The sequence below is a fragment of the Halichoerus grypus genome, chromosome 4, assembly GCF_964656455.1.
Source record: "Halichoerus grypus chromosome 4, mHalGry1.hap1.1, whole genome shotgun sequence".
In the NCBI taxonomy this organism is placed as follows: domain Eukaryota; kingdom Metazoa; phylum Chordata; class Mammalia; order Carnivora; family Phocidae; genus Halichoerus; species Halichoerus grypus.
In genome coordinates, this window is record NC_135715.1 from 175,943,871 (window position 1) to 175,967,101 (window position 23,231).

At 52.6% G+C, this 23,231-nt stretch overlaps 2 protein-coding genes across 7 annotated transcripts; both read right to left on the reverse strand.

Annotated features, from left to right (window-relative positions):
• Nucleotides 1–973: 973 nt before the first annotated feature.
• Nucleotides 974–4,335, reverse strand: LOC144378675 (receptor-type tyrosine-protein phosphatase-like N). 3 transcript variants are annotated; one of them, XR_013446792.1, is made up of 6 exons: nt 4,184–4,335; nt 3,226–3,276; nt 2,949–3,053; nt 1,798–1,930; nt 1,518–1,557; nt 974–1,406 (listed from the first exon to the last, which is right to left on the reverse strand). XR_013446792.1 is itself a non-coding variant. In XM_078069998.1 (5 exons), exons 1-4 carry the CDS (start codon nt 4,299–4,301, stop codon nt 1,830–1,832), a joined length of 375 nt encoding a protein of 124 aa, XP_077926124.1. In that variant the 5' UTR covers nt 4,302–4,335; the 3' UTR covers nt 974–1,557; nt 1,798–1,829. The 3 variants fall into 3 exon arrangements, 1 of the variants encoding a protein (XP_077926124.1); XR_004914395.2 differs by lacking the exon at nt 2,949–3,053 and having other exon boundaries at nt 3,226–3,310; nt 4,184–4,255; XM_078069998.1 differs by having other exon boundaries at nt 974–1,557.
• Nucleotides 4,336–12,887: 8,552 nt separating this feature from the next.
• DNPEP (aspartyl aminopeptidase) lies at nt 12,888–22,869 on the reverse strand. Of its 4 annotated transcripts, none has more exons than XM_036082966.2 (15): nt 22,816–22,869; nt 22,081–22,174; nt 21,907–21,995; nt 21,689–21,802; nt 21,311–21,436; nt 20,961–21,091; nt 20,603–20,678; nt 20,376–20,483; nt 19,549–19,626; nt 18,568–18,651; nt 17,697–17,857; nt 17,248–17,287; nt 17,022–17,123; nt 13,386–13,553; nt 12,888–13,022 (listed from the first exon to the last, which is right to left on the reverse strand). In XM_036082966.2, the coding sequence occupies exons 1-15, from the start codon at nt 22,819–22,821 to the stop codon at nt 12,972–12,974; spliced, it is 1,428 nt and encodes a 475-aa protein (XP_035938859.1). In that variant the 5' UTR covers nt 22,822–22,869; the 3' UTR covers nt 12,888–12,971. The 4 variants fall into 4 exon arrangements, with proteins under 4 accessions (XP_035938859.1, XP_035938860.1, XP_035938862.1 ...); XM_036082967.2 differs by having other exon boundaries at nt 22,729–22,861; XM_036082969.2 differs by lacking the exon at nt 22,816–22,869 and adding an exon at nt 22,315–22,456.
• Nucleotides 22,870–23,231: the final 362 nt, after the last annotated feature.

Here is a 23,231-nt window from a genome sequence, read left to right on the forward strand (position 1 = left end):
CACATTGCCCTTCCCTCGCTGATGATTTCCATTGCACTTAGAATAAAACCCAAATCCTGTCTTATAGACTATGAATGCTGAGTAGTCCTGGGCCGCTCTCCTGCCACACACCTTGCTGTCTGTTCTCCTCTGAAGGACCCTGCAATCTCACCTAAGGGCAATTGTGTTTGTCATTCTCTCTCCCTTGGGGATTCTTCCTCCAGCTCTTCCCAGGCTGCTTCCTAGTGTCATTTAGGTCAAAGTTCAAATGCCACCTCCTCAGGCTATCATTAGTGTGGAGAAGTCTGATGTGCAGAGCAGCTCAACCTCTCCTGGGGCCCTGGAGAGAAAGGAGGCGGGGTTGGGGTGGGGAAAAGTTGGGTCAGGAGACCAGGTCTGGCTCTGCTCCAGGCCTGCCCACTCAGTTTCTCAGCTCTAAAGATGAATGCTAACTAAGAGGTGAGTAGTTTTTTACCTGGGCTCCCAAGAGCTCAAGGGACCAAGGGGATGCCTGAGACCTTTTTCCCCAGGTGACTTCCTCCACACCACAGAGAAGAGCAAGGGGGAAGCTGAATGGGAGGGGCTCTGGGTACTCTTGTCCCATTGAAGGATCGTAGCTTTAGATTTATATTTAGAGATATATGTGTATATATGTGTGTATGTGTGTGTATAGAGAAAGAAATTTACATAGATATATAGATATGGATGGATGGATGGGCAAGGTAAGGATTAGGGTCATGTCATACTCAAGATTTTCTTAGAAAAACAGAGAGTCAATATTTCTTTTAAGTTGTAAGACCTCCCAAGTCGATTTCTGCAGGCCCTTCAAGCTCTGTGCCTGTGCTTGATCTTACAAGAGGCCACTGGAGCCCCCAGACCCTGCATCCTGCAGTTGCTGAAATCCGTGATAAATTCTGTGAGAGAGAAAGTAGGGGCGCCCTCCAGTGGGGAAAGGGAGAATTTTCCCTCAATCCCATAACCACTGGCATTTTTCATATATTGTCTTTAATCCACACAGCAACACCAGAAGGGTCGCCTTTATTAGCATTGCGATTTTACAGATGTAGAAGAAGGGACTTGAAGAGCCTAGGGAATGTGTCCAAGATCACAGCTGGGCAGCGCAGAGCCTGGATTGGGCGGACTCTGTATTGGAAGCTCTGTTCTTTTCCATCCTCCAGGCCCTCTCTTCCAGAAGGTTCTCCATCAGCCTCAGTGAAGTCTTTTCATTCCTTATCAACCAATGTCTATTCCCTCCTTCACCCTGCCTCCCTTTATAAACAGGCCCTGGGTGGGCTCAGCCTTCCTGGACAAGGCCAAGCCCTCCCCTGCAGGGGGGCCTTGCCATGGTTGGTCATCTCTTGGTTCAAGACCTCTGAAACCATTTCAGAGTCCAAGCATTGTTCCTTGTTCACCTTGGTCACTGGGCTCTGAGGGGAAGGAAGGCAGGAGTCAAAGGTGAAGAGGAAATGGTGAAAAGGCCCAGAGGAAAAGAGATGGGATCCAAATGAAGAATTTCAAAATCCCTGAGGGCCCCTCACCTTAGGGAACAGCAATCAGAGTTTCTCTTTGCACTTGCCCCTAGAAAACAAAGATTAAGCCAGGGATACCAAGTAGTAGCCATGGGTCCCAATCCCCTCCTTTTGCAGACATGACCAATGTATCATGGGATTGCTTCGGGCTGAAATCAGACAGGTGCTCTCTTCATTCTATCCACTGGACTTCTGACGGATCTTACCTACAGCCCTGACACTCCTTTCCTTCCCAACTGTTCTGTATACCGGTCACGCGCAGTGTGGACAGACCACAGGCCTCACCCACCTCAGCGTGGTGGTTTTGATGGAAAAGGCTGCCTATGCATCCCTCATGCAGGTCTCTGAGGCATGGAGCCTGGGCATGTCCTCCATCTTCTGGGTCTTCACATCTTGAGGGTCATCATCCTTCCAGAACAGTCCTGCAGGGAGAAAGGGAGGAGTGTGAGGTGACACTTGGGACGGCTGGATTGGCCCACCCCAGAAACCAGAGTGTGATTAGAATTTCTGCTTTCCCCCAAGTGCGTAAGGACCACAGGGCATTGGAGGGATCCAGAGACTGGCTGGGGGGCAGGAGTTTGCCTTCTGCCTCCCTCAGCATTGGAATCCCTGTTCTTACTACTTCTGTGGCCCTGGGCAACTTAATTAAATTGGCCGAGCTTCAGTTTTCTCATCCATGAAATGATGAACCATTGTTGAGAGAATTACAGGAGATAATCCATGTAAGTTTCTTAGCACAGTGCTTGGTGCGCCGTAAGTGGTCGAATGTGAATTTAACAACAGTGCTGTTAGGAGAACTGAATGAAGCTGAGGATGTACACAATGTTTTTAAAGCTCTAAGGCATTACTGGCACATTAGACACCATGATCATCAATAGCAGTCATTTGAACTCCAAGCAGATCTCCCTTCTGAACCCCTTACAACCATGAAACCCTGCTTTCAAGAAGGGTCAGACGCCTCCCAAGGAATCCCCTCCCACTCTCCAGCTCCACCTGTCATGCTTCTATTTGCCATAAACTCTGAGCTGCCTACTCAACCCGGTTCAGAATCTGGACTATGTGTGTATGGCGGCGGGGGGAGAGGGAGGGTCTGACTGGAGACCCCATGATCCCTGGCTCTGAGCACTTGAATAGCACAGTGGGGAGGGGTACGGGGCTAGTCCCAAGGAGATGGATGCCAACCTCTTCCAGGGACTTCTAATCGCCTCTACCATGCTCCTCTAAAGAAGGCGAGCGAGAACAGCTTCCCCACGAAGCCTGGGAGACCACCAACCCTGTCTAGCTCAGGATCTGGGCAGGTGAGGCTCCAAAGGTGAGTATGATGAGAAAGTTCCAGGCAGAGAAATTTGTGGAAGGTGCTTTTCATGTCAAGCTGGGGATCCCTCCCCCACCTTTACACCTGACAGCCTGGTCTCTCTCTTTCAGCTCTTCTGCTCTCACCTTGAGGCACCAGCCGCTGGAGCACACCTTGCCAGTATCGGAAGGCCAGGCTGATGACTTCTTGCCGGGACCTGGCCGGCTGCATTCCCACCTGGCCCTGTCCCTCTAAGGGCACAGAATGGCATTAGCAGGGACATTGGCCAAAAGCCTTCAGGAGGTCGGGGTTGCAGAGAAGCAGCACCCTCTCCACCATCACTCTCAGATCCCTCCCCCTTCCCGGTTATCAGCTCTCCCTTCATCTCTGCCCTTTGCTCTTTATCCTCTGGGTCTCACTCACCCTTGGCACAGACTTCCAGGTAAGAGCAGAGTCTTCGGGACAAGAGACAGCCTGTAGATGGACAGGTGAGCAGAGCCTCAGAGGGCTACAAAAATTGAAATGGACAGACAGGCGGACAGGCTGGGGATGGGGGAAGAAGTTCAGCTGCTTCCTGGGTGAAGAGCTGAAAAGAGTTCTGGAATCTTTGGAAGAATAAACCTGGAACCTGGGTTCAGACTATTAGGGCTGGCAGCCCAGGATCTCATCCTGGAAGCCACGGTGTACCCAGCTGCACGATGTGGGGAATAACCTTCTACCATACAGACCCTCCTCAGCCCAGGTAGACGGGGCGGGGTGGGGGAGAATCCAGAAGGCCAAGGGGTTCAGGCATCCGCACAGGGCCTGCCACCCCTTCGCTGCCCACCCAGCCCTCCGCAGAGCGCGGGCCCCGCATGGAGTCCTCCGCACTGGTCTCCAAGTTCAAGGACCCGTGGAGGACAAGTGGAGGGTGAGGGACACGAGTGCGGGGAAAGCCAGGCGTCCTCCCACAGCTGCCCGGACCTGCGTCCCCAGGCTGGAGGGTAAGTAAGCCCAGGCGCCTGGCTGGGCCCAGTCATCTCCTCGAGGTCGTCGGGACTGGATGCCCGAGCGCCCCCTCCTTCTGCCTACCCCTCACCTCCAGACACCTCAACCCTGGCCCTCAGCGCGTGCTTGTTTCTCCCGTGGCCTCGTGGCCCGGATCTGTGTCCCCTGGCCCACTCGGGGGTCCTCTCCATTCCTCCTGCTGAACCCTCAGTCTCCCCAGGGGCTCGCTTCTCCTCCGTCCTACCTCCACCTTCCGATTTTTAACGCCCCCCGCCACCCCCCGCCTGCAAGATGCCTTCCGACTTTCCCCACCCAACACAGTGCCCCGAGCTTCGCGCACCCGCCACTCCCGCAGCCCCCGTTTCCCGGCCCTTCCCCCAGCTTTCCTCCTGACCGTGGGGACTAACGGCGTCCCAGCCCCCCGGGCAGCTACTCAACAGCACGAAGCAAAGAATCAGACGCACCCCCACAGGTCCCCCGGCCCCCCGCGCCCGCCGCGCGCGCTGCTGCATGGTCGCGTCGGAGCGTCTGCTCCAGCCGGCGGCCTAGGCCAGACCCCAGCAGCGGCTGCGAGCGCCCCCCTCCCGCAGCTGGGCCAACCGCGGCGGCTGGTTACAAGGCCCCCAACCCGGGCTCTTCCGGGTCTTGGCGTCAGAGTCCTGCTTCTAAAAGTGGGCTGCTCCTGACTATAGTTGAGCCTCGCTCTAGAACCCCCTCCGGACACCCCCATCACACAGGAGGGTGTCCGGAGGAGGGTGTCGGGAGCATCGCCTCCACCTCCTTACCTCCAAGGATTAAAGATGGGGCGGGGGGCGGCGGGGGAGGTGGCTATCATGTGTAATTGAAAATCTGTAAACAGGGCCTGGGCATAGTTCTTGAGAAGTAGGATCCCCTATTTGGGTACTCCTTCAGACAGGGTGCTGGGTAAGATTGGCTGCGATCAAACCCAAGCACCTGCAGGCAGCACTTGAACTTCTCTGGGCACCAGTTCACCTCTAAGATGAGGATGATAATAGTATCTAGCTCACAGTGTTCCTAGGAGGATTAATTAGTTGAATACCCTGTGAAACATTTAGAAGTAGACCGGACTGGCACATAGTAAGTGCTCAGTTAACATTGGCCATGACTGTCCCGCCTTTCTATCATTGCCCCACCCCCGCCCCCCAGGCCTTGATAAGCTTTATCTTTTCCAGACCCCATACCACCGCCCTGGTTCAAACCACCATCATCTCTTACCTGCTTCTGAGATTGCCTCTTGTCTGGTTGCCTGGAGTAACTGATAGATTGAGGTGTGTCCCAGGGGCCTAGAATTCGTGTTGTTCCACTCGCCTCCCAACAATCTCTTTTATAAGCACCAGGAGGAGCTTTCTAAAATAGAAATTGAAGCATGTTTCTCCACTGCTTACTCCTCTTCCACGGCTTTCCTTTACACTTCAGACTAATCACTGACACCATCCCCCCCCATGCCTGTAAGGCGCAGCATGACCCAGCCTCCCCTCCCTCTCCGGTCTTTGCCTTCTCTCTCTCTCTCCGTGCTCCAGCCACACTGGCTTCCTCTGCATTCGTGAACCCCTGAGCTCTTGCAGACTCTTTCCTCCTCTCCCCGCCCTCACTGTTGTCCCTTTGTTTCAGCATCAATACCACCCTCTCAGAGGTGAGTTTCTTCTCCCTTCGCATCATTACCGCCTCACTTCTACCCCTCTTCTCCTCCACGACACACACCGCTATTCATAATGACTTGTTCATTTCTGCCTCTTCACTGGAGTGTAGTTGCGAGAGCGAGGGGGACAGGTCAGTGTCTAGCTCCAGACCGATCTCAGAGTAGATGCTCAGTACGTAGTTGTTGAACAAATAAAAGGCGCTCTGGGTCCAGAGACAGGTAGGAAACGTCTCTGCCTCAGTGTTCTCATCCGTTAGATGGGCACCCTGTGAGGGAGCCATGAGAATGGAATGGCAATGTTGGATGTGAGAACAACACATGCTATACAGACCTGGTGGGAGTGGAATTCTGCTCCACCTCAGCTTCAGCCTCCCTGGGATTCTCCGACCACAGTCCAAGCCCCACGTGGGTGGGAGACCTTGAAACCCAGAAGGGCAGGCCTGGTCTGCGGAGTATCAGGAGCAGAACTCAGGAGTCCTGCTTCACAGCTCATCGGGAAGATGGGAGGGACCCCAGCTAGTCCCAGAGCACAGAGGCTGCTCACCCTGATGGGGAGAGGGGGAGCCCTGAGGCAGCCTCACCGAAGCCGGACTCAGCCTTGGAGGCTCCGCAGGAGCTTCTTGTCTGCGGGTTATTTGGGAGGGGTGGGGAGGGGGCGCAATGAGCAAGGCATGGGCCTCCATTAACGTGCTTCCTTGTGGATATCCAAGGAAGGAGATAATATCATTGTGTTGAGGTCTGTAAGACCCTTTGTGAGGGAACAGGGTCTCCCCTCGAGGATGTGATCATCCCTGGTGGAAATCTGGAAAAGAGGCTGTGTACAAGGGAGCAAAGGAAGCGTGGTCTCCAGTCCCCAGCTGCTGAGTTCAGTGGAGAGCGCCACCCCCTGGGGAAGCAAGGGTAGCCTGGCCAAGGGAAGGGGATTTTTCCAGGAGACCCCCACTGACCCTCTCATCTACTCTCTCCCCAGGGCCTATCCTGAGCTTCGCGGGTGTATTGGGCAAGAAGGGGGCATTTCTTTACATCTAATAACCCAATCATCTTAGAGGAACTCCTCTCCTCTTTCAATTTAGAATGTGTCTAATGCCAACTTTTGTGTTTGAAGGATTTTATGGTCCCCCCCACCCCCGTTATAAGTAGGCTCCATGCGCAGCGTAGGGCCCAACACAGGGCTTGAACTTATAATCCTGAGATCAAGACTTGAGCTGAGATCAAGAGTCAGACACTTAACTGACCTAGCCAACCAGGTGCCCCATTCCCCCCCCCTTTTATGAGTATTTTTACCTGATGGTTGTGAAAAGTGATACAAATAAACTAAAGTGGATAAGACATAAGGGTGCAGCTCAACAGATTATTAGAGTGTGAACAGCCATGTCGTGCTCTCCAGGAGACCGAATGCTGCCAATACGCGCAGAAACACCTCCTTGTTCTTGCCAGGTTACATCTCCCCTTCTCCCCCCCAAAGTTAATCACTCTCTTGACTTTGGGGGCATAACTCCCTTCCTTATCTTTGTCCTTGTGCAACAATGGATGTGCGTTGTGTTACTTAAGCACACATTTCTGAAGAGTGGTGTTTAGAAATGTAATTACATGGTGGGCTAGCTTCCTAGGGCTCCTGCAACAAATTCCAAGCTTGGTGACTTCAAACAAATGTCATGAGTGCACTAGGAAGGTGCACACATGCGTTGTGTCTCTCCACAATGTCAGCTTTATTCAGTCATAAAGCAAAGTTAAATTGCAATTATAAAGCGGGTTCAGGATTCCAAACTTGGTGACATCTCACCATGTGATTAAACTCGACTTCTTACACAATGCACAGAGCAGGGTAGAAGACAAACCACACAACAAACAAGATAACAGAGGGGGTGCAGGAAGTGAACGAACCAAACGCGAAGTCAGTCTGTGGGGCGCACAGTTGAGATAAGGCGTTGGTCCTGTCTGGTCCGGGTCCGTTCTCGGCACTGACTGCTTCTGATGTGCAAGCAGGGAAGGATCTCGGTTCTGTTCGGAGATCGATTGGGCAGAGGCTTCAGTGGCCATTGCATTTTTTAAGCGGTCAGACATAGAGGGGTCAGGTCTGAAGAGTCTGCTGCCAGTTTGCTGCCAAAATGCTCCCCTTTTTAAAGGGATTTCATTGGTTTGGGGTCTCTGCAGACCTGTTCTGGTTCCGCTCATTATCAGTTCTGGGGTGTCGGCTGATGCCGGTCCCAGAGATAGCTCCTGGTATCAGCACCTTATCTGCCGTGTCATTGTTTGACACGGGCACCTGCTTGACGTGAGGGACTCCATTTTGCCCTCTACAACAAAAATGTATTCTCTCACACTTCTGGGGCCAGAAGTCCAAAATCAAGGTGTTGGCAGAGGAATGCTCCCTCCAAAGGCTCAACGGAGTATCCTTGTTTGCCTCTGCCAGCTTCTGGGGACTCCTGGCACTCCTTGGCCTGTGACAGCATCTCTGCTATGTCTCTGTGTGTCCACATCTCCCTCTCCTTTCTCTTTTAAAGACACTAATCAATGGATTTAGAGCCCACCTAACCCAGGTGGGTTTCTTCTCGAGAACTTTAACCAATTACATCTGCAAGACCCAATTTCCAAATTGGGACACATTCCAGTTTGGTTCCAGGGAGACAGCAGTTTTGGGGAGACACTATTCAACTCACTAAATTACAATATGTATTATTTTGTGCTGACTGCTTTTGTTCAACATATTGTATTTTTTAAAAGATTTTATTTATTTATTTGAGAGGGAGTGAGCATGAGCAGGGGAAAGGGCAGAGGGAAAGGGACAAGCAGACTCCCTGCTGAGCAGGGACCCCCTCCCCCCAACATGGGGCTCGATCCCAGGACCCCGGGATCATGACCTGAGCCAAAGGCAGATGCTTAACCGACTCAGCCACCCAGGCGCCATATATTTGATTTTTTTAAAGTAATCTCTAAGCCCACTGTGGGTGGGGCTCAAACTCATGACTCCGAGATCAAGAGTCACATACTCTACTGGCTGAGCCAGCCAGGTATCCCAAAATTATATTTTGTTTATTTTATTTTATTTGAGAGAAAGCACTCATGTGCATGAGTGGGGGGAAGGGCAGAGGAAGACGGAGAAGCAGACTCCCCACTGAACGGGGACCCCAACACGAGGCTCAATCCCAGGACCCCGGGATCATGACCTGAGCCAAAGTCAAATGTTTAACCAACTGAACCATTCAGGCATCCCCCCCCAACATTATACTTTAAAGACTTACCCGTATCATTGAATGAAACAGTACCGTATTCATTTTCATTGCTTTACAGTCTTCCATTGTGTGATAACTTTACACTATGATTCAGAGGCTGAGGAACCTCCAGTTTTGGGGGTCCTCATCTTCATAGATCCCTTCCAAGGCTCTGGGAGGAGCCCTAGCAATGTGTTCACATGATCAAATATTTTTATATGATTTGCAAAAGTAATTTGTTATACTATATTTTTCATTCTAGCTACACCTTTTTCTTGCCTGATTGCCCTGGATAGAAGCTCCAGTCTAATGTTGACTAAAATTGGTGAGAACAGACATCGTTGTCTTGTTTCTGATCCTTAGGGCAATAGCCTTCATTCTTTCATCACTGAGTATGATGTTTATCTGTGGGTTTTTCATGGATACCCTTTATCAGATTAAGGAAGTTCCCTTCTATTTCTGGGTGTTAAATGTTTGTTGTTTTTTTATCATGAAAGGATGGTGGATTTGTCAAATGCTTTCTCTGCATCTATTGAGATGATCATGTGGCTTTTGCATATAATTCTTCCTTAAATGTCCTCATTCTTATATTTGCTTTCATACTAAATTTTTATTTGTAATTTTGTATTATTTTACCTAAAGAGGGTCCCCAAATTGTATGTTTCAGCCCCCACAAAACTGGGATCTCTCCCAGTATCTACTGTATTGTGTATGGACCCTTGGGATGTTTCCAGTTTGGGACTCTTAGGAACAGTTGCTATGAATATTCTTGGTGCACATGCAAATGCTTTTGATGTCAGCAGGCGGGGGCCAGGGACCCAGGAAGGGTCCCACAGGACCAGCCAAGAGGGTTTCTGGCTGCATGCAAGATAGAAATCAAATGCAAGCCAGCAGGAGATGAAAGCAGAGTTTGTTGAAGGTAGAGAGAGAGTGTAGGTACAGAGGCAGTGTCTGAGTGACTCAGAAAGGAAAGGAAGAGAGATTCTCATCTTCGCTTGGTATCTGGGGTATTTACTGAGGATTGTGGCCCTGTGTACGTGTCCTCTCAAGCATCCAGGAACCAGTTAGAAAAAAGACAAGGACCCAGGTATTATTCCTTGGAGCCAAGCGGGCTTGGCGTTGAGATGTCTAGCATGGGTTGTCTGGAATATGCATAGGAAGGCTTCGTCCGGTCATTCTCATCTGGTCCTTCCTTAGATGTTAGCTATTCTAAAGAGATCATTAACTCTTTGTCCCTCACAGGGAGGACATATGTTGTTTGCGTTATGTGGCATGTGCAAAGTGGGTGTATAGTCTTAGCAAGAAGAGAAGCAGGAAAAGGAGCAAAAAGCAGTTTATGGAGTCCTTCCATTTCCTTACCTCACTTTTACTGAGGTCGTCTAAGGGAGTAGAGTAGCTGTGTCAATGAGGCTAATGCCAAACTGATGTCTTAAACTGTTGTCACTTCACATTCTCACGGACATTGTATGAGAGTTACTGTTGTTCCACATCCTTACCAACACTTCGTATTGTCAGATTTTAAAAATTTCATGTATCATAATGGGTGTACAGTGGTGACATATCATGGTTTTAATTTATATTAGATTAAACCCTATGAAATTGCCATTTTGTAGGTCAAAATGGTCAAACATAAACAATTTCACAGTTCAACCCAATATTTCTAAGATGACTAATGAAGTAGAGCAAGAAGTTTTCATATATTTAATGGCTTTTTATTATGGAGTGCCTATTTAAATATTTTGCCCATTCTTTTAGATATCTGACTTTTCTTACTGATCGTAGGTCTTATGTACTCTGAATATGAGCCCTATGTCAATTGCATGTGTTGCAAATAAGCCTTCTAATCCTCTTAATGATGTCTTAATTTCAATGAGGTCAAATATGTCAATTTTTTCCTCTATGCGTAGTGTTCTTTGTATCCTATTTAAATCTTCCCCTAACCAAGATCATAAAGATACTCTCCTTTAATATTTTCTAAAAGCTTTATTATTTTGCCATCTATATTTAGATCTAAAATCCATTTGCAACTGATTTTGCATATTGTGGGAGGGAGGGTTCCAACTTAATTTTTCCATATGGATATTCAATTTTCATAGCACAATTTATTGAAAAGATCATCTGAGTTGCCACTCTCATCATAAATCAAGTATCAGATATTCACTTGTCACTGGTCAGTCAACCCTTGAACCAATTCATATACTGTCTTAATCAGTTTTGTAATAAGCTTTGATAACTGGTATGGTGATTGTCTTCTTCAAATTGTTTTAGCTATTTCCATATATATTATAGAATCCACGTGTCAACTTCCACTATTTATAAGCAGAGAGGAGCAAACCCATTACATTATTAGGATGGCAATGAATCTATATATCAATTTGGAGGATAACCAGTATTTTTACAATATTGATTTTCACATCCACAAATAACACCTATCTTCCAAATTATTTGGATCTCCTTTCATATAATTTTTCCTATAGAAATCTTTTAATGCTTATTCGTAGGTACTTAATTATTATGCTCTGTGGAAGTTGTCCTTTTAAAAATTTCATTTTCTAGCTATTATTCATTGCTGGTCTAAAGAAATACAATTAATTTTGGTATATTGATTTTTCAGCCAGCTATCTTGATATTAATTCAAGTAATATAGCCTTCGGATTTTCTATGTAACAAATCACATCAAAAGGAAGTTTACTCCTCCCCTTTCAGTGTTCCTTTTATCCTCTGTCTCACCTTATCCCCAAGCTGGGGACCAACAGGACGATGTTGACTGCAAATAGAAAACCAGGCATCCTTGTCTTATTCCCACTCTCAAAGGAACACTAGTTTAGATTAGGCTCCCCCAGCAGCAGACCTGAGACAAGGATCCAAGTGCAAGGAGTTTGTTTGGGAGGTGGAGGGAAATGCCGGTAGGGGCGTGGGGATGCGAGACAAAGAAGGGAGGGCGGGCAGTACAGGGGCCTGTTACCGGGCTTAATTCTGCTGGGGTCAGGGGGCCAGTGTCAACTACCCATGTCAGAGTGATCTCCCAGATGTGAGGGAGCTGGAGTCTTCTTAGAGTCTTGACAGTCTCTGGTTGGAGTCTCTGGGGTGGGGAGCATGTTTCCTAGCACTTCCAAATGCCTCCAGTGGGAAACTAGTCACGCAGCAAACGCATGTCCCCCGGGCAAAGAAGTGCTACTATTGGCAGGTGGAAGTTGGGCCAAGTCCACCCAAGTGATCAAAGTGAGGGACGGGGGTGGGTTACTAGCCACGTCTTCTACCAACACCGTCCACATTTTACTATTACAAACAGCACCAGCAGTCCCCATGGGATGGCAGCGGCTGCCTGAGTCCAGATATCACCATACGTCCTCCAAAAATCACCCAGTTCAACCAAAGGACAAGGAAGGAAATAAAAATACTCCTATCTCATGCTTACGGCATACTGAGAAAACCCTCCAGACTTAGGTGTCAGGTGCGGCCACCTGGTCTCTGCTCTGCGGGAATCCTAGGACATCAACACTAGGGGGCGCTCGGTTCCAAAGCAGCGTGCCTTTGAAGGCCAGCATCAGCCAGCCAGAGCCTTGTCACCCTCTGGTGTCCCATGGCAGCGTCTGTCACCAGCACAGTTAGCACTAACAGGTAAGACTGCTGGTGCTCTCGGGGGAACCACAAATTGGGCAAACTGTAAGGCAAAGAAGGGGGATGAACAAACACAAGAAGAAGAGCAGGAAGAGGAGGGAATGGAGGAGGAGGGAGAGGAAGAAAGGAAGGAAGAAAAAAGAAAGGAGAAGGGAGAAATGATGGGGTGGAAATTATTAACCAGAGGAAAAAAACACTGAATAATAAGAGACTGCTTATAAAAGTTAACGAGACTGAGTGGGGCAGGGAGGGGAACGTGCGGGCTGCCCAGGGCAACTCTGGGGGCCTCGTGCTGGGTGTGGAGACCTCACAGCACTGAGAAGGGCTCCTGGACTCTTCTGGTAATGCAAGTGCATTGAGGTCACTTCCCAGAAAACAGGACTAGGGATGGGAGAAGGGACCTTCCAACTGTGGACCCACCTACCTGTCACCGACTTCAGGCATGGCCTTGAGGAAAAGAGATTCGAGATCAGGCCTCCATCAGCTCCCAGGAGCTGTGGTCTCCTCTACCTGCCCCCTCCCTACCCCCTCTGTTCTGGTTTCAGAGGTCAAAGCCAGGTTCAACTCCCACCCTTGCGGTTCCCAAACAAGTACAACAGAATGAGTCTGAGTGAGAAATCCACTTTAATAATCCAGCTTCAGCTCAACTGACCACTTCTCAAGTGCAAGAGAAGTCTTTCCAAGAGGCCTCAATCCACTAAGAGGTTACGGCTCAGAGAAGGGAACAGCTCAAAGAAGCCCTAAAATGGAAAGCAACATGGGATCTGGAATCAGTGGAGGCCAGCTGGGGGTGCCCTGCGGCACACCTCCCGCCAACACAGGGCCCAGCCAGAGAGGCACGGTGCTCACCCACACTTGACAACTTTCCCAGTCTTGTCATCTCCCACCCCCTCTCCATCCTCTCATTATCCTCTGGGGGCTGATCAGGGCCCCTGGGCCTGGAGAAGAATGGGGACCTTTCCTCTCCTACATGGTAGCCCCAAGACAGCCAGCTCCCATCACCCAAGCCGGCCACCTAGCAATGATGTTGCCCCAGCAACCCATCCGGGCACTGGAGGAGGAACGAGCCCAGCTGCCACGAGGATGGGTCAGGTAGGAGTCACCTTGAAGAGGGTGAGGGTCTGGAGTACTCCTGAGGTGCAGGCGGTCTCCCGGATGGAGTGCATGGCCAGTTGGGGGCTGCCTAAATCTAGAACACGCAGCCCCAGCCGAGAAGCCAAGATAGGTCCGATGGTGGTTCCACAGGGAGAGTCATTCCGGACCATGAGATCCTAGGGAAGGGTGGAGAGGCTTGGAACGGCATGCAGTGTCTGCTCATCAAGCCCAAAGAGGAAGGCGCCTAAGAACTGCAGGGCTGACAGGGGCCCGCTTCTGCCCCCTCAGGGAGTGGATGTGACCAGAATGAAAACAGGAAGCCCACATTAAATGGCAGGCCCAGAGGACAGTATATTCTGCATTGGTCCCATTTTCTCCGTCTGAACTACCGCCACCCTCATTCCGGCTACCACCATCTTGCCTTCCATTAAGAATCCATAGCAGGCAAGGGAATTAAAAAAAAAAAAATGTGCCGTTTATATCAACCTCTTGCTTAACATACACTCTCTCCCCGCCCCCATACACACACACAAAGAACAATCATTCAGCAGTTTTAGTGTTTTTAGAAATATTGCTATTGGCATTCCGAAACCACTTCCTCTATATTCTGGTAAAAAAATAAATAAGAAAGTCATAATATGATGTACAATGTTGAGATTTTCAGTGTGAGGGAAAACAGAATTATAAAATCAGATTAAGTAATAACTATTATTTTTTTTGAATAAGAATTATAGTATTAACTCATGGTTTTCAAAACATAGATATTTTTTTCTAGCTATGTCAACAGAAGTGACCCCAAAGCACTGTCCCCCATGATAACAACAGACACTCAGGGTGTCAGACCACAGTCTCCAAAATCACCATCCTTCCAAAGCTGCCATGTCTGGGGAGAGAAATGAATGAGATGAGCCTGCAATTGCTTGTTGTACAGAAAGCAAGAAAACTTTTGAAGAGTCCTGTCAAAGGACACGTGTCCAAAGGCAAGACTCCCACTGGTCAGTTATGACTATCTGACGATGAAATAAACTGACCACAGGGGCGCCTGGGTGGCTCAGTCAGTTAAGCATCTGACTCTTGATTTCGGCTTGGGTCATGATCTCAGGGTCGTGGGATCGAGCCCCGTGTCAGGCTCTGTGCTCAGTGGGGAGTTTCCTTGAGATTCTCTTTCCCTCCCCCTCTGCCCCTCCCCCTGCGCTCTCTCTCTCTAATAAATAAAATCTTTAAAAAATAAAATAAAATTACTACAGTGCATTGGATCTACACTGAACCAATGAAAATCTGATTTAATGTCAGAAAAGGGAAAGGAAAAAAACCCCTATGTGTCACCTCTTGAAGTGGCTATTAACATACGTCACCTTGAAAACTGGTTATTAAAGGGAAAGAATGGGCATTTATCTGGTCTTTCCAGTAGAAACCGTATTTCATGATAACCAAATAGCCCTAGTTGATGGGGAGAAAGTTCCGCTTCTCAGAAGAATAGCAGCTAATATCTGCAGAAGGGATGACTCGTAGAGGGATGAATTGGAGGGATGGAATTACTGATTTCGGCAAGGACTGTCAATGGGTGTCAAAACCATTAGGTGTCTGGCTGATAGAGAACTCATCACTGACACAGTTACTGTCCAGCCAGAGGAGGAAAGCCCCCATATGGTGGAGGGTTTGAGGGCACCCCAATCAGGTGCTCAATCTTATCATCACTAAGGGCGGATCACCCAGGTAATACATGTATGATGCAACATGAAAGACACACCAGTCATGATGTCTTCTGGCCAAAAATGTCTAACTTGAATCTATCAAGCCTTCGGGCATGAATTCCAATTTACAGGAAATACAGGGCCTAGAGGCACCAGCTAAGCACCACCACAAAGAAGCAACCAGACAAATCGAGAAAGTGAGACATCATGTGGGATGATGAGCCTCATTTCTTCAACAAGTCAATGTTATTTTATTTTACTTTTTTTGAAGATTTATCTATTTATTTAGAGAGAGAGCGAGCGAGCGAGCACACGAGCGGGAGGGGCAGAGGAAGAGGAAGAGAGAATCCCAAGCAGACTCTGCGCTGAGGGCAGAGCCCGACTCGGGGCTCGATCTCACAACCCTGAGATCATGACCTGAGCCAAAACCAAGAGTCTGATGCTTAACCGACTGCGCCACCCAGGCGCCCCAAATCAACGTTATTTTAAAAGGGGGTGGTGAGGGCTGCACTACACTATGAGATATTTAAGCAACATATGAACCAGATGTAACATGTGGTCCTGAACTATCTTAGATACTCAGGTGGGACAAGAGTCTGTAAAGAATATTTTGGGGATAACTAGGGAAAACTGAAAATGATCTGGGGGCACCTGGCTGGCTCAGTCGGTAGAACATGTGACTCTTGATCTCGGGGTTGTGAGTTCAAGCCCCACGCTGGGCATAGAGCTCACTTTAAAAAAAAAAAAAAATCTGTGCATTAGGATTAGGTACAAATTTACCGAAACAGAAGTGTACTGAAATGAAAATGTAGAGAATACAGAGTGAAGAGGAAGCAAACAATATATTCAAAATGATTCCACTTTTTATAAAATATGTGTTAAGTATATGCATAGGAAAAAATCTGAAAGCATATACACAAATTTCTGTGGGTTCATGTTTTCTTATTTCTATTTGTGTTTCCTGGTTTTTTTTTAAAGTACACATGTCCTGCTTCTGCTGTGAGTTTAATTAAAGAAAATTCCCCCAATGTCTTCTCATTGCCTTAGAAGAACATGCAGACCCCCTTCCATGGCCTAGGAGGCCCTGCACGACTGGCCTGGGCAGGCTTCTCTCCCCGCTTCTCACCCCGCCTCTACCACTCTGGCTTTGTCCCCTCCTGACAGGCCGAGTGCACTCCTGTGCCCCTTGGGGCCTTTGCACTCATTCCCTCTGTGGGGATGCCCTCCCTGCAGACTCACCCACAGCTGCCTCTTTCTAAAGTCTCAGCTCCAAGGGTCACTTCCTCAGAGAGGCCTCCCCGAGAAGGGAACATTCAGGTCTACGTGGGCCGAGGCGGGGCTCCATTTGGCAGAGAGCGCCCTGAACCGGGAGGCAGGATGCCAGCCCCTGGTCCTGACCCACCAGGACCTGCTTGCTGTGTGTCACTGGACCCCCTGGGCCCCAGTCCCTTATAGCTCTACCTCCACCTATTTCTGACGACAGGGGCCATTGCCACGGCAAGAACGAAAACGAGCAGGCGGCAGTTCCAGTCTCCCCAGCCCTGAACTTCACCTATGGAGGAGCCCAGGGTGTGGAAGAGAAACACAGGGAGCTGGATGGGAAAAAAGCAGGACTAAACCCACGTGTCACGAGCACACTGTATCTTCAGGTCTCACAGAAATCCAGCAGGGGAGGCCTCATCATCAGCCCCATTTAACAGGTGTGGAAACTGACCCAGAGAAACGGAGCACCTCGTCCACCGTCACGGGGCTAGGCCACACCACACCCAGCACTGACTCCAGCTCTGCCCAGATCCAAAACCCATTCTTCTCGCTCTACTGGAAGCCCAGCCACCAAAGGTTGGCTCCCAGGTGTGCACCGCCCCCACTTCACTGGGGACGCATCATCTGTTTATGCCCCCCCAGTCCCACTCCCTCTATCCCGTCTTCCCAGGCAGGGCCCAGCCTCACCTGCAGGGGCACCCCGACCTTATTGGCCACCTCTCGGATCAGGGCCTCTGAAACCGCATTCGAGGCATAGCGTTGCTTGCTGTTCACCTTAATCACAGGGCCCTGGGGAGAGGGAAACCAGGAAGCGAGGGTGAGGCACTCGTGGGTGATGGGCCCACAGGGAAGGAGACGGGGCCCAGAACCAGCCAGGCCTTCAAGTCCCTAAGGAGAAACAGGTGCATCTCACCTTGTGGAACAAGGGTCGGTGGTTCTCCTCATGCTTGTCCCTGTAAGAGACGGAGTCAAGGCTGTGGATGGCAAACAGGAGGTGGGTCTCCCAACACCCACCTCTAGCTATGCCCTGGAAACATCACTAATGCACCACAGCATTCTTTCCCACCCAGCGCGGGAGGACCTGAGGGGCATGCCGAACAGTGTCCCAGGCATCCTCTAGCAGTGGGTGAAAAGAAGGCTGTAGAGAGAGTCTATTCGACATACCCGGCTTGGGCATTACATGACTTTGACCCATTTGCGTCTGGCGCAGTCAGAAGGAAGCCACCACTGACCTTCTGGCCAGAGTGAGGAGGAAGGGGAAGGGGGGAGAGGCTGGGGCCCTGGGGCTGGGGCTGAGCCTGAAGGCAGGTTCCACTCGGGTCCCCAGCTGTGAGGACTGCACGCCTGGCCCGGCAGACTCACAGGTAGTTGGGGTGCACGGCGTGCGCCATGTCTGCGCTGATCATGTAGGACTTGGGGATGGCTTCCTCGAAGGCCGTCAGGTGCTGGTGTGAGGCTGAGAGTCGGCGCAGCACCAGCTCTGTCAGCAATGACTGTGCCCCCTGGGCGCTCTCGGAGCCCACCTGGTGACAGCAGACACTGCTCTGGGGTCTGGGCTCAGGGGCCAGAGCCGGAAGCCAGGGAGAGGGGCCCCACACCCAGGACCACCACTGGGGCCCAGGACTCTGCTGACTCAGTGGATGAGGAATGTGGGGTGTTGTCAGCAACTTCCCCAACGCTGTGCCCCTGAAAACCTGAGGGTGGGCTGGGGCCGAACTAGTCCTATGTCATCTCTGGGGCAGAAAGAGCACTCTCTGTGGGCTTCCTGCACCTTCCTCCCCTCCTCCTCCCCCAACCCTCACATCTGGGGCTTCGCACAGGTGCCCCACCACACTGGCCAATCGTCCTCAACCGCTCACTCTGACCCGTACAGTTCCAGGAGAGAGAAGGACCCATCTGCTCAGGCTCTGTGATGGTGTCTAAGAGCGCACCTCACGGGAGCGCGCAGAGCGACGCCCCACCATGCACTGAGCCCTGGGGCTACAGGATGAAGGGCAGAGTCCCTGTCCTCGAGGAGCTCACCATGTGGCACACGGGAGGTATGGTCACACCTCTAGAAGCTGACACATGCTCAGCCAGGGCGACCAAGTGCTAAGGGAGCATAGCCTTCCATCTCTGTGGTTTCCAGAACAGCCCTGGCTTACGGTGGGTGCCTGGCACAAGCTGGCTGCAGGAAGCTTCACAGACGGGACCCCATCCACAGAAGAGACCCTCCACAGGGCCCTCCACGTACCTCTTCGTTGTCATAGAGAGCGATCATGCGCACGTGGGGCTCCGCGGCCAAAGAGGCAGGGGCTGCACAGGAGTCGATCAAAGCCTGTTTGGGGGGGATCAAGAGCATCCTCCTCACTGCTCCTTCTTCCATAACCCTGCCCACCAATACCTGGCAGGTTCACACTCCCAGCTGCCTGTTGTCGTCACGGCCGGGATGAAGCGGGCTGGGCCTGTGACCGGCCTTTGTCCCTTAGGGCATTGGCTGGCTTGCGGGAGACCTTTTAGCTGGGCTGGGAGAACCACCCTTTGGGTGTGCTCCCCTACCTGCCTACGTGAAAGGCAGGAGGATGAATAAAATGGAGGAGAAGAGTGGAGAATCCTGGGAAGTCAAAAACAGCACACAGAGCACATAAACTAACAGGCCCCAGTGAAAAGATCGAGGTCCACAGAGGTGACTGGGACTCCATCAAGGGGACACAGGTCCCAGGTTCGGCCCTGGTCTCCATTAAGGCCCAAAGCCTGTCTCCGAGAATAGGATGGGGTGGGAGAGAGAGGGATGAAAAGAGAGAGAGCAAGAGGAAAGAAAGAAACAGAACTGACTAGGGTAGAAAGGTCACTCCAAGGTGACTGGAAGGAAGGGAGCCGGCCCCACGGACACCCCAAGGGCACAGACAGAAGGCTGGGTGGGCGTAAGCTTGGAGGGCAGGGGGGCAGAGGGAGGAGGGTGATGCTGCCTCATGAGACACGAAGGCCCCTCCCGGGAAGCAGAGGCTAATATAAAAGAGACGCAGTGGAGCCAGGTGAGGAGACCCCGTGGTGCCCGAGCTGGCCTCTCCGCCTTCCCCTATCTCAGCCCCGGCCCCCCCCCACAGTCGCCCAAGCGCCAGCAGACGGAGGAGGTGGCCAGTGCCCTCCTAGGACCTGCTGGGCCTTGAGGCAGTGCCCCGACCACAGCTTCTCCCGGCGGTGTGCCCCGCCTGGGGGCGCCCCCGCTGCTCACCTGCAGGGCACAGAAGCAGCTGTGCAGATTGTCCAGCCGAGGGGCAAAGATGAACTCCTCGTAGGCACCACCCAGGACCTAGAAAGACAGGACAGTCGGCCCAACCTTCAACCCTCCGCCCCAACTCACCTGCTTCTCCCTGCTCCCAAAGGCCCGGGTTTGAGCGAGCCTCCTTGGCTCTGTGTGCAACCCCGCCCTGTCCCCTGGCTTCGGGCGCTGGGATCCTGCTGGGTCGGGCTGAGTGGACAACGGGGCATGGAGCTGGGCAGGAGCTGAGGGATGGGAGGATGATGTGTACGGTTCCTACCAGTTCCTGTGGGACATGGAAAAGGGGGGAGCTGAACGGACACAAGAAAAGCTAAGGAAATAAACAGAAGAGGAGACCAGCCCAGAAAGCGCACATTCAAAGAGGACCAAACATCCGAAGATTTCATAATCTCCTGCTGTGGGCAACCGGGAGAGACTTGAGGGCAGGCTCCAGAAAAAGGGGGGCCGTATCTGGGACTTCTGCCCTCAGGGGTGCAGGGCCAGGGTGGGTTCAAAGTACACAGCAACCACCTGCAGCAGAAACTCCTAGGAGGGGAGAAATCTGTGGAGGGGCTGATTCCCAGGGCCCACGCAGGCATCCAAGGAGGCAGGTCTGGAGCACGAAAGTGCCCTTTTGAGAACCACTGGCCTGGAGGCAGAGGGACATGGTGTCTACTGGGAAGAAGAGGGATGAGAGGAACTGGGGGACTGGCCGAGGTGGTGAGTGCTTCAGGGGATACGCTGGGGCAGGCCAGGATGCCCGCGATCCCCACCCATGAGTCCCTGCAACCATTCCCTACCGCAGGCTGCGTGTCAGCAAGACAAAGCTCCATCTCCAAGATATCCTCGGGGCTCAGTCCCAGATGGGCGCAGAGAAGGGACATGAGGACCGAGTGGTGCCGGTCATCCTGCAGGGCAGAAGCATGCTGGGAGGAAGAAGGTCTGCTCTTCCCCTCCTCCCCCTTCTCCGGGAATCAGTCCTTTCCCCCTCTCCTTCCCCCTTCCTGTGAGCACGGGACTCTCTTACTGTAGCATTGACAGGCCCAGGCTCAGGGGTCCCCTTCTCCAGCTCCTCCTGGACTGCTGTGGCAAGAATGGGGACTCTGTGGGGGGACACGTGAGAGAAGCGTGGGGCGAGCTGGAGGACATGGCACCCCTGAGCTCGGGCATCTCCCAATGGGAACTGCCCTTGCCCTTCGATTCCCAGTTTGCTTCCCAAATGGCAGAGCTATGAGGGCCCTCGGACATCATCAACTGGGTCCCGAGAGTAGAACCTGGCTGTGGCGACCATGAGGTAGCGGGGTCCCAGGTCCCCCGCGGCCCCTTCCATCACCTGGTGCCACAGCCATCCCTCCCAGTCACCACGGCCCTTGCCCCAGGCTCACAAGTGCATCTCCATGTTGGGCCCAAAGTTCTCGTTGACATTGCGCTGCAGATGGATGGCCAGGTGTGGGATGCGGAGAATGGGCCGGTCCACGTGCACCAGCCGCTGCTCCAGCCGGCCTGAGGTAGGGCACTGTGGCCCAGCGGGCCAGGTCAAACCAGGGCGCCTCCCAACCACAGCGGGTTAAAACCCCCACTTCACCCAGACTAACCAACATGATGCTCGAACCCAGACTGCCCCACTCCCCCTTCCCTGGGGGGGGGGCTCTCCACAGGTACCCTGAAGGAAGGTCACAGTCAATCTTCAGGCTGCTGAAGGTGAGAACATCCCAGGTCCAACCCCAGTTCCCACCTTGACAATGACGCGTCCAGCCAAGGTCAGGTCCCGGTCAAACCAGGTGCTCCAGATCCCACCACCATAGGTCTCCACGCCAACCTGCTGGAAACCCACCTGGCTGCGGCGGGACCGTCGTTTCACCTAAGTGTGAAGATGGGGAATGAGAAGTCAGAGAAGGCCGAATGGTGTGATTTGGAGGTGAGACAGACGGGTGGAGGCCTAAGGAACACAGAAAGAATATCGCTGACAGAGAAGGGCCCAAGGTGTGGAGGAAGGGGGCGACAAGTCTCCCCCCGCTGCAGGAATAGAGCCCCCAGTTTGTACCTCTCCACTCCCTTCTGCCCTGTATTCCCCTGATGCCTCCCCTACCCCAGCGCAGCCCCAGTTCCTCACCCGGAGGCAGGGGCTGTCCGTGTGGGCCCCAATGAGGCTGAAACCATTGCCAGGAACATACTGGCCTCCCACAGCAAAAGCGATGATCGTGGAGGAGTTCCTGGTCAGGAAGTACTGGGGCGGGGGGAGATTGATTGGATTATCTAGCCGGCTGGCACAAAGGACTTTGAGTCCTGGCCTCGGGACCTGCTTCTCTGTCCCCACCCCACCCAACGTACCTTGCTTTCCGGCTTGATATCCCAGGTCTCCGTCTCTTTGAGTTCATGGAAGCCAGCCTGGAGAAGGCGGCTGCGGCACTCGGCCACGGCTGTAGAAAAAGCCCTCGCTTAGCGATGGAAGCCGGGTAGGAGGCACACCGGCCACCACCCTCCTCCCCTGTCCTGGTCACTTACCGTGGAAAGGAGAGGGGCTCCGGTTCACGAACTTGAGGAGTTCCCGGGCCGCGGCCTGCACCGCCTCTTTGCGGGCCCTACCGGTCATGGCCACCTAGTGGAGGCGGGGTAGGGGGGCTGCTCAGACTCCTACGAGATTTGGGACCCTTGACCTATATTATCCAGGCCCCGGAAACCACCTCCCCCATTCCCATAAGCCCCATTCCCGCGAAGTGATCGCTCCAAGGCTCAGACCTCTGCTTCCGCCCCTTTTCCCACCGACAGACGCAGATGCCGGGCCAAACCTCTTTCCGCTGAAAGCTCCAGCCCTCTAGCCAAAGTATCAGAACCCCAGCAGCGCTCCCCGCCCAGCTCGTCCAAGTCGGCCCGCCCCCTAATTCGAGCTTCAGCCCGGCCCCCTAAATCCCACCCCCACGTGCCCGCCCAGCCCAGAAATCCCGGTGGGTTCCGAGCTCCAAGCTCCCAAGAGGGCTCCTAACTCAGAGCCGGCCGGCCTGCACCAAGGAGCCAAAATCCTATTGGCCGGGGAATACCCCACCCGCCCTCCACGCCCCCAGTCTTTCGCAGGCCACCCTTTTCCAACCCCAGGAAGATCAGGTCACGGAGGCCGGACTTTCGGTTTCGCTTTGGGTCAGGCAAAGCCCTCACCTCAGCGCGCTGTTGAGCTTAGGCCTGAGCCGGCTCCGAGCCGGGTCTGGGATCGGAGTTAGAGCTGGGCGGGCCGTGGACACCTACCTGCATGGCCCCACGCGTGGGCCCGCGTCCGCTAGCCCTGCCCCCGTGCTCGGCCCGCCCCCTAAGCCCGCCCCGCCCCGCCCCACCCCGCCCCACCCCGCCCCCCGCCGCACCGTCTGCTCCGCCCCTCGCTAGGCCGCACAGCCCGTCCCGCCCCCGCCGCGCCGTCTGCTCCGCCCCTCGCTAGGCCGCACCGCCCGCCCCGCCCTCGCTGTCCTCGGCGGTAGCGGGGGCCCTCTGCTGCCCGGGAGGTGCTAGGACAGCCGCGAGCCGCGCGCCCCCACGCCTGCCCGGGGTCGGAGAGTACGAGCTAAAACTCGCCCCTGCCAGCTCACCTGGTCCGACGAGTACTGTACAGAGTGCTCTCTCTCTCCACAGGCACCCTTGTGATAATAAAAGCAACAGGGCTCGTGTTC